We start from the raw sequence: 10,823 nt of genomic DNA, 5'->3' as shown, positions 1-10,823 counted from the left end.
CATCAGGTCAACAGAACAATCTAAGGTAGGCTTAAGTGATACTTGATTTCTCAGCAGCTGGGCTTAGTGGCTTTGTAAGAACTGACAGGATCTGGGTTTAGTACTATTAATATTAAAACTATTGTTTTAAAAGCAGACTTACATTCTATTTATTTTTTGCTCTTTTGCAATTAAGTGAAACAAGCAGTACTGCTTTACTGTGACATACTTGTTGGACTGGAAAACATTGTCTCTATCGCACTTTCAGCAATACTTTACTGCAGTTCCACCTCTTAAATATTCTGCATTCCATTTCTTACCCATGAGACACCAGTGTGCTCAGCAGTTCAGTATTTCTGCAATAATATTTAAGATGACTATCCAAATTCACTGGTTTTGACAAAGATACTACATGAATAATGTGTAGAGGAAAAATTTGAATCCCAGAAAAAGACTGACTTCTTTTTTGGTACTTTGCATGAAAAGATTTAGCTTACTTTGTATTGTAGATGAGGCCTGCTGGCACCAAGCTGCGTGTGAAACAAGTGTAGAAACTTGGCTTTTGTTTGATAAATAACCTTTTTTCTTTTTTTTTTTTTTACCTACCTTGGTAGCAGCAAATTGGTCTGCATGTGCAGCCCTCCCTGAGTATACATCTGTGTCCCCAAAGCAGTCTATTTGAGAAGAGATAGGAAGTACCTAGGAGAATTCATTAGGATTCAGCTTCTTACAAATTTTTCTTTCTCAAGTTTTTTTGAACTTACAAATGTGCAGTGTTTAAAAATACCTGGGAGCTTTTAAACAAGCAGCAACAGTTTGAAGCTTGTTCATCCTTTTGAGAGTGCAGACCTCAGTAGTATTTGTGTCATCGCCACATGGTTTCGTCTACTTACATCTGGATTCCTGTTCTTTGTATCTGAAGGGTTTTTAATCCTTTTCTGTTTTATATTTGAGATTCAGTGAAGTCACAGGTAGGCATAATTCCAGACTTTTCTTGAATGAAGTTTGGTTGCTTGATCTTTTGTGTAATTTAGAATGTCCCTCTCCTTTATTAGGAATTCAGAGCAAACTAGCAACCAATGACAGCATTTGCTTTCATCAGAATAGTTATGCTGCAGCACTTGGACAAGGAAAGCAGAGTGCTGTTCTGCAGGAGCTGAGTGTCAAGCCTTCAGGTCACTGCTGAAAACTAGAATCAGTAGGCAGAGCAGAAGCTGTGTGAAAGCACCTGTGTTAGTTTTGTCTGCTTTAATGGAAGGGAATCTTTAAATTAAAATTATATAAGTGACCTATGGGACAAAGGATGGAACAAACTTTTGACAATATGGGTAAAAATAGGTCCAAGAGGATTAAAGCTACTTTTTTTTCCCCCACAATTTAAAGGAATTGTTTTATTCTCAGAATGGTTATCTGTTAGTACAGGATTCTATAGGCACTGTTCTGACTATGGTCCACCAACCTGATGTTCTGGCTGAGCATTAGTGGTAAAATAGAATCTAACTGTATCTATTACCTGGTTTTCCCCTGATTACCCTGAAAAAATACCTGGCATAAATAAACTTTTCAAGTTATCCTTTTCCTACATTTTGCAAACAGCTGAATGGTTGTTTATCCCCTGGAGTCCTGTTCCACCTCCTCTCTGGGCTGTGTCAGTGGGCCCTGGGGCAGAGCTGTCTTTGCTGTGCTGCCCCAGCTGCCCAGGGCCAGCCCCCAGCTGAGGGACTGCATCCCAAACCCTCATGGCAGGGGCTGTGGGGATCTTGTAACTGAGACCTAATTCTGCTGCAGTGAGCAAGACAACAAATTGTCTTGTTGTTATTATTATGCCGCATGTCTTTATGCTGATATAGAGCTGTGGACACAAAAATAGAACATCAAAATAGATGAATTAATACAGTTCCTCAGTGTAGGCAGGGCACGTGTTTTTGCTAAGGAAGAGGTGGGAAGCTTCAGTCTTCTGAAGAATGAATGAATTCGGGGTAGGTGGGAATATTACTGATTTAAAATGAACAAAAGCTCAGTGATTTGCAGTACATGTACACAGTAAATGCAGAAGTCATGATTAAATAGGTGCAGCATAAATGCCTGTTAGTCATGTTCTTTTTTTGTTATTACAGTTCATCTGTAGGATATTTGCAGCCTCCTGGATCAGAGCAGATACAGTTTCCTAGAACATCATCACCATGCAACTCACAGCAGATTCAAGGACAGCAGTGTGCAGGTTGGGAGAACAAAGTTTTTATTGATAAGCTTAAAAAATGTCTAGCTATTATTATGCTGGGTGATTGGATATTTGCTATTAAGGGATGATTTAGAATTAACTGCTGTATTCAATTTCTTCTTTTGTTCCATTTTTTAATTTATTTTCCATTTTTAACCCTGAGGCAGATTAATTTGAAGTCTCAAACTTTTAATCTTTGAAATACCTTGAGTTACTTTCTTAAAATCCAATACCATACATCATAATACCTTGCATGTCTATGGGTGAGTTAAGACAGACATGGGAACCATACATTGGCAGCAGAATCACTTCCATCCTTTTCTGAATAGCCAGATGGGTCTGAAAACTTTGGGATTTGGGTGTCTGTTTGACAGGAGGAGTGAGGTACATTTTGGAAGCAGCATACTTGGCTCTTCTACTCAAGAACCATTCTAGATTTCAGTTAACAGAGTAGGAGCAGCGATTCTCTTAGGAGGTTTTGAGGGGAGTTTGAAAACTGAGCATTGTGGGGTAGCTTTTTGACCTGCTGGAAAGCTGAAAGAACTTCAAAGCTGTGTGGGGTGTTTTGTTTTTATGGCAGCCTTATTTACTGCTTTTACTTTCATAGTTTATAGCAACCATTCAAGTCAGAAGCCATCACCTCCTACATTATTGCCACCTTCATCCAAGTCAAAGCCACAGCAGGCTGCTTCCATTGTGCACTACAGCATAGTGTCTCCACCCTCATCATGTAAAAGTTCACCCACTGGTCTTTCCATCATGCAGCCAAAAAAAGGTATCTTTTATTGGGATTTTCATCTAAGCCATTCTGTCTAGAACATGCTGTAAATTTGCAGATTGGTTTCATGGTTAACTGCTAGAACAACTGTAATTTGAGTGCCATCTCTGATTTTTTTTTTTTTAATTCTTCATCTGTATTGCTATTATTGTACCTTTTAAAATGATAAATTGGATTTTAAGTGAAACAGTGGCTCATGGGGGCAGCCTGGAGCCACCCTCAGCAGGTAAATGTTACTCAGCAGAAACATTTCAGTCAAGTTCAGAAGGTTTTGATGTACAAAATACTTGGGTCATTTTTAGAAGGTGCGTAAACAGAAGCTTCAATGTGTTTGAAAGCAGTGCTGACATTGATCTTGTCAATCCATGAAACCTTTATAAATGTTAATATCCAGAGACTTAAAACTCTGAAGGTCCAACCATAAAATTGATGATGGACTGGTCAGGAAAATAGGAGCACTAGGGTTAGCCAACAAATAAGAGATTACAGAACAATCCTGTGACCACAGTGGCACGGTCTTTATTTACTATTAGGGAATCTGATACATTAGAGGCTTGCTTGGTAAAAAAGGGATAATCTCAAATTCTGCTATCTCAGTATTTTGCAAGCAAGCACTAGATTAAACAACCCTAGATCAATGACCTAGATTCTGCTACAGATGTGGTGTTACTTACAAACATTTATCTTTAAAGTGTTTCTTGAACCTGTTTATTAGTAAATAGATAACATGCAGTTAAGTGGTAAGCTAGCTGGATTAGCAGTTCATGGGCAGGTTTGGTTTGGTTTGGTTTCCATTTTGCTTCAAGTTTGATTGGCTTTAATTCTGGAAGATTGTCATTTCAGAATGTCTAAAGGGAGCCTTGCACTGGTTTGTTTTTCTGCCCTCCTATCCTGGAAGTGCTGGTTTTGTGCAGTTTGGATGGCCTGGTTCAGACGTGTAAACTGGGAGTTCAGGGAATTTCAGGAAGGAGGAAGCCCTCTACAGGGGAGCAGATTCTGGGGAATAAATCAAAACTTGTGCATTTCAGCAAGTGAAGACATGGAGATGCTGAATGAAGGTGTCTGAGGTGGGGCCAATGAGCAGGTCCACAGACAAGAAGCAGAGTTGTGTTACAGGGGACCAGGCTGTAAAGCTGGGGGAGGCTTTGAAGGATTTCTGGGTTTCGCTTCTCATGGGATTTGACAGGTCATAAAGTGTCTGCAAACTGACTTATGCACTCTATGACACTTCATTGTGTCAGGATACTTGGTTAGGAAAAGAATTCCATTTATTTTCACTTCCTGAAATGCTGGGGAATTAAAACCAAAATAAAAAATATGATTTTCTGAATGCATAAAGTTTTCTTTTGCAGTTTAAATTGCATTTTAGATTGACACTCTTTTAGAGATGGTGGTGTAGATGTCTCTAGAAGACAAACATATTTTTGTTGGGTGTTCCATTCTCACAGAGATAAGTCAGAAAGAGTATGCTAGAGTGTTGTAGAATGAAATACTATATATAAACCAGTAAGCTGTAAATTATTATAATTTAGAAAAATTTTAAATATATGCATACAATATTAAAATGAAACCCATTTTTGTGTGCTAGACACAGTGTGTGTAGAGGTGTTTGGTATATCTCAGGTTTACATATAGGGACTAGATAAGTTTATGGCTTTACCAGTGGAGAACTGTTGTGTTGTATATTATTCTGATTATGTAGCAGCATTAAACAGAATTTATTCTGTTGTGCAACAAAACAGAAATATTCACAATGTGGCTCTTGCAGGGACTCCTTAATTTATATCCTCTGCTAAAGCTGGCCAGATACCTGATGGTTCACTTGCAATCTGTAACACCTGGGTAAAACTTCATGCCATTAAAAAGAAAGTATAGATGTGAAAACATTATTAATTCAATTAGCCACGTAATAAATATTTCTGAATACAATTTACAAAAGCTAGTGTAGTTTTAATGTTATGCATTCCTTATTCTACATTGTTTGGTTTGATTTTTGAAGAAGTCTTTCTTTTTGTGGAGCCCAGGGGTAGTGAAAGCAATAGCCCATTGTAAAAAACACCAGATGAATGCATTTTTTAATCTGTACCTTGATGCTATGACCTGGCAGTAAATTTAGAAGACTGCAGAACCCTGCTTTCTGGATGATTAAATGATGTTTAAAGTGTTTTTTAATCTTGGTTTCTGAGAAATGTTGTAACAAGTGGGTAGAGCAGAGAAGGAAATTGCAAACAGCCATTTACAAATAAAAAGGGCATTATATAAATTACTTGGGGCAGAGGGGGGAGATGGTTTGTCTCTTGGGCAGCCTCTCCTTGCAGCTCCTGGTGTGAAACCTTGTGCAGCAGTGCTGGATGTTGAGGTGCTCTCCCCTGGCTCTGGAGTTTCTGTGGCTACCACAGGACCCAAGTGAGACAGGGTGTGGGGATCAGATAGATCCCCAGAAAAGGGATCTGCCCACAAAAGCATTCCAGGGAGAACTTGTAAGTGAGGGTAAGCCTGCCTAGACTAAAGGTTGATCCCAGCTCTTTCTGATATATGCCATTGTATCAGAGAAAACATTTTGAGTCTGCGTTGCTGGACATCATGTAAAACTATTTTCACTTCATATCACATTCTGCAACACAGTGCTCTGATAGAAACTGCAGTGAATGTTGAATACTGTCAGCTACTAATAAATAGAGTGATTTCTTTCAAAAATATTCTCAGCAATGAGTTTCAGTGGCTCCACTATCTCATTTTCTGGGAAGCCCTCTCTAAGTTAGCTATTGCAGGTGTAGGTGAAAGTGGCAATGTAATTGCACAGAAGCTACTGCTCCATTTTTCTAGAATCAGCAGCTCCTTTAGCCAGACATGTTCCGTATGTCATTCCCCCTTTCCCTCCCTCCCTGTTTTGCAGCCGTGGCGCCGCCGCCCGCCGGGGGGGTGGTGATGATGCAGCTCAACGTGCCGGGCAGCGCCGCGCCGCGGAACCCGTCCCCGCCGCAGAGGAGAGCGGGCAAGTACTACTGTGAGCACCCCCGCGGGCACAAGGGCACGGAAATCAGCACTTTAGACGGTGCTGCGCAGGTACGGGGTGATGCATGACTTGAAATGTGCATCAATTCTGTCTTTCCCCAAAAAGAACTTTTGAAAAATGTGAAAAATGCGTATTTTATGATTGGCTTTTCGCAAATATTAAAATGAATGTTATATGTGTTGTGTTAGAAAGTAATGCTGTATTAATTCTCTTAAGTAGTGTGTTTAATATAGTTTTGGGTTATAAAAAATGTTAAAAAATATATCCTACATAGCATAGTTTCTATTTTAAAGAAAAGACTTGCAGTGAAATAGCAGCCACAGGACACCTAAATCTTTCAGAGAAAAAGAATTTCTTGCCCTCTTATCAGAAGAAACGAACTTCTTCCTGCCTCGAAGGCGCTGTTAGGATTCAGAGGAAGAAGTTGATGATGACCAGACAGAATCCTGTGTTTGAATGGAATTTATGCATCATATATGAGGTGCATGAATATGCAACAGGCTGTTGTTTTTAAGGGTTAATCCTCTGTTAACGTGGGGCCTTTTCTGGGCATGTGCTACCCAGAAAAAGGTACCCGGACGTCCGTAACTCTTTGTCTCTATTGTCTCATAGTGTCCTAATTCAAATTGTCCAAATTTTTATTACTCTAATTGTATTACTACTTTTATAACCATTTTATTACTATTAAACTTTTAAAATTTTAAAAACAAGTGATTAGCATTTTTCACAGGGAAGAAAAATCTTGCTCTGGTTGTACTTACTAGAGCTATTTTAACTTTTTTAAGTCTTTGAAGGCTGTGGGTGCTGTTCAGTTTGTTCAAGTAGTACTTTTTGAAACACTAAGGTGTTGTTTATTCCAGCTGCAGCATAGTCCTCAACTGGGCAGCCCTGCCACCTCACCAGCCCAATCACCAGCACCAGCCCAGCTGTCAAACATGAAGAACATCCGTCCCACACTGACACCTCTTTCTATCGTGTCTCAGTTTTCTAGACCTTTTGTCCCTGGACAAGGTATATTTTTAGCTAACTAAAATGTATGTGTGATTCCTATTTGAAAATTTGTTTTAAAACACAAGTTATATGAGGATTTTCTGATGAGTTGTAGCTCACTTTAGTAGTATTGCTGTTGAAGCAGAATCACCAAAATTATTCACTCAAACATCATTTAAAACTTCATCTTATCTCTCTGCACTGGTACTGTTCCCCATATCTTCAAAGGCTTTCCATGTCCTCATTAATGTGTTTCTCCAGCACACTGGCTTTCTCATATTGTGACATTTCCCATTTCAGCATTGAAAATATTAATGCTTCCTAGAATTTAGCTTCAAGTCTTAACCATAAATCATGAGTTGATAATGCACTGAATTGCACCACTGCCTAAGCATGTATTTTTCATTCCTCTGTAGAACAACAAGCATGATGGGATGGAGCCTTTAGCCAGGACTGTACCTCAGTTAGTATTTCAGATAGGACCCACCCAAGGACACAAACAATTCCTTGTAGAGGAATTTATATCTTCTGCTACCATATCAACAGAAAATAGGGAGTTTTCACTGTGTTGGGATAGTTGATAATGCAATGATATAAACTCCTTTAGTCAGTGAGCAAAAGTATCCTACTTAAATTCCCAAACTCAAAATTAGCAGGTCTGTTTTACAGAAAGATTTACTTTAAAGCAAAACTTAAAGAAAATTCTGTGTCTCTCTCTTATTGATAAAGAAAACCTTATTTTCTTGTCTTTGTCTTATCTGTTGCATAATCTTTGTCATTGCTTTGTATTCTGATGTTGTATCAATTGCAGGTGGGCTGTTTGAAGCACACCTCTTAGCTCCCTTCATCTGCTGTGATTAATGAAAACTTCTAGTGCATTGTCTTTGTGCATCCTTGCAACAAATAGGAATCTGAAGATGGACCTGGCTCTAATCAGGGCTATAACCATGAAATGACTAAATTAGCATGCTGAGAGGAGCTTTAGACTTATTAAAGTCATTTTGAAACAAAAGGACTTATCTAAGACTGCAGTGAAGAAAAACTTTGAGTGTAATCCCTAAATACCAGCAAGTTTGTACCTTTTCACCTTGGGATCAGGATGTGGTTGATACTGATGGAGTCAGGGCAGCTCTGATTTTGTTAGCTCAGCCAGACTCTCAGCTTTGTGCACAGCAGTTCTGCTTTCTCTTCTGTGTAACATTTTCAGTGTGAGAGGGACTTAGAGGAAGCTTTCCTGTACCAGAAGAACCCTTCTAATTACCTTTCTCTTTAAGGAGATGCCAGATACCCATTGCTTGGCCAACCCCTGCAATACAATCCATCTTTGTTACGTGGACAAGTAACAAGCCAACAGGTATTAATAGAGAACAATCTCATGAAACAATGAAAACAAACCAATTCAGGACTACCATTGCAGCCACCTAGAACAGGAGAATGTGTTATTGCACTTGGAGAGTAATTGAGTGGAAGGTGCTTGCTTTGCAATAAGTTCTGTTCCATGTCAATACTCCCCATTGTTCTTGTTTGTTGTATTAAAAAGTGAGAAACATTTATCTGAATTATGGCTTTTGGTTTTAAGCTTATTCAAAAATCTAAAGGGGACCCTTTGCTAAAACTATTTTCTTTTATTCAAGTGACCATTTCTAAAAAAAAAATACAAAAAAAAATACATGTGGTAATGTTTAAACAAAGAGCAGGTTTGTTCCTTTTAAGAAAAACAAACCCAAAATACTGGTGTTAGCAACGTTGAAAAGTCCTTCCCTCTATTTCATTTTTGGGACACACGAACCCCCTGCCTCTGCCTTGCTCATTTCCACCCAATGCCAGCTAGAGGATGTGATGGCTGGGGCAGGGGAGATGTTCTTCCAAGATGATTTAAGGTGATTTTTTTTTCCCCCATCATTGCCTCCCTTTCTTCTGTAGTGAGGGATTGAATGTGCCTGACTGTAGGATTATCAAACTCAGTAACTAAAATTGGATGTGAAGGTCCTCTCTGTCCCATGGTAGTGCAGGTTATTTTCCAGACATTGCTCTGCACTGCTTGGCACTGAGCTGACTAGAAAGTTCAAGGTACTGGTGGATTGTCATTGAAGTACCCTCTTTATGTCAATCTTTCCAGTGTCAGCCTGGAAACAGACATGGAAACAGGGGAAGGAAACCAGCAAAGAAGGCTGCTTCAGCAGATCTTGGTGCAGGAGAACCAGGTATGGAATTGCTGACTGACACAGTCCTCCAGAAAAATGAATTATGGTGATGGGCTGGGAATGTACAAGAAAGCCCAGGTGAGAAGGGCCAGAGCGAAGAGAAATCGGACAGAAATGGACATGGCAGACATTGGAAACAGAAGGATGGAGAGGAAGACATGGAGAGTGGGAAAAAGGGAAGTTAAATGGGAAAAGTGTAGTGTTGAAGGCTGGAGAAAAGACCAGAGAAGTTCAGGATTGGAGAATACTACAGGAAAGAGCAAGTATGTCAATTTACTGGGCCTAAGTTCTATGATACTGTTACATTAAATATTAAATATACACACCCCTGCTTCCTTTTACTGGCCTAACAAGCGAAATCAGACAAAAACCACAAATTAGTTTGTGCTCTTTGGTTTGTTTTGGTTTTAGTTTTTCCCATTCTAGTATATTTAAGCACATGAATGTGGGAGACATACTAGGAGATCTATAGATTAGCTCATTGGAATTGGTAAAGATGTCATCTTTTATGATGAAAATAAAATAAAATCTGATGGCATCTATCTTAATACCTTTACTGAGAATTTTTGCTGTCAGCTCTTCACAGAAAGTTACAGAAAAATCAGTTTTTCTAACGATTTAATGGAAGGGATTTTTTTTTTAGGTAAGACAGACTAGTTTTTTTGGCATGGTGATCTGTGAAGATCACAATGACAAGGTCAGTGAGATGCTATAGTGAGTTCTGAAACCTGCTGCAAAATGAGTTGTTGATGATTTTATTATTTTCCCCTCTTTGTTCTGAGGACCCCCTTTGTATTCCCAGCTTTTATTTGCACATTGGTACAAAGTAAGCAAGTTGTAGTTATAAGCAGTGCTAAATGTGAGACCAAAGGCTCTCTCGAATATCAGGAAGGCAAATCCTGTAGATTTGGTATCAGCCAAGTGGAGATACAAGTATGAAATAAGTAATTTTTTGTTGCAGTGTGATGTCATAGCCTGTCTCAGTTATCCCAGTTCCTTCCCCAGGTGTGACAATCACCTCTCCCTTCCCCTCCCTTGCCCCTGCTGAGTGCTGTCCATCAATCTTGGCATTCCAGAGGGTGTCGAGTGATTGGCAAAGTTCAGAAGATGCCTCTCAGCCCTGGGGGACATTGGGCCATCCAGGTGTCATTTGTCCCCTGAGACTCCCCCCACTTTACCTGGTTGGTGGGATCCCTACCCCTTCCCTGCCCCTCTCCCTGGGACACAGCAACCATGTGGTTTGGGAGTTCTGTTGGAGCTGTTACTGGATTCAGAGGCCTGTGTGCCAGGAATAAAGCTCTGGATCAAAACCCTCTAGCAGAACTCAACTCCTTTCCTTCACCTCACCTAAAGCCTCTCCACCAGAGGTAAACCTGAGCTCCTGCATGCCTGGACTTGTCTCAGACTCCCAGCTACAATATCCAGCTAGCCAAAATTTTTCATTTAGGATGTTGTATCAAGAAGTGCAATAACAGATTTAGATTCACTGTTTTTCTTCTTTCAGTTGTGGGGAAAGTTCTAGAAATTACTGAGCTGCCAGAAGGCATCACTCGTATGGAAGCAGAGAAGCTCTTTGGAGAACTGTTGAAGGTGGGTGCCAAGATCCGGTGGCTGAGGGATTCCCAGTGCCTGCAG

At 39.8% G+C, this 10,823-nt stretch overlaps 1 protein-coding gene across 1 annotated transcript in view; it reads left to right on the top strand.

Annotated features, from left to right (window-relative positions):
• Positions 1-10,823, top strand: part of R3HDM1 (R3H domain containing 1) — an 83,573-nt gene that overhangs the window by 64,396 nt on the left and 8,354 nt on the right. The window contains 8 exon segments of the mRNA XM_031057364.1: positions 1-25; positions 2,097-2,200; positions 2,808-2,975; positions 5,875-6,044; positions 6,855-7,005; positions 8,259-8,338; positions 9,104-9,188; positions 10,693-10,819. The exon segment at positions 1-25 is cut by the window's left edge and continues 11 nt beyond it. Coding sequence (XP_030913224.1) covers positions 1-25; positions 2,097-2,200; positions 2,808-2,975; positions 5,875-6,044; positions 6,855-7,005; positions 8,259-8,338; positions 9,104-9,188; positions 10,693-10,819 — 910 coding nt within the window.

The sequence above is a fragment of the Geospiza fortis genome, unplaced genomic scaffold, assembly GCF_000277835.1.
Source record: "Geospiza fortis unplaced genomic scaffold, GeoFor_1.0 scaffold112, whole genome shotgun sequence".
In the NCBI taxonomy this organism is placed as follows: Eukaryota; Metazoa; Chordata; class Aves; order Passeriformes; family Thraupidae; genus Geospiza; species Geospiza fortis.
The sequence above is the reverse complement of the archived record's forward strand: the minus strand, read 5'-3'. Positions and strand labels throughout refer to the sequence as shown.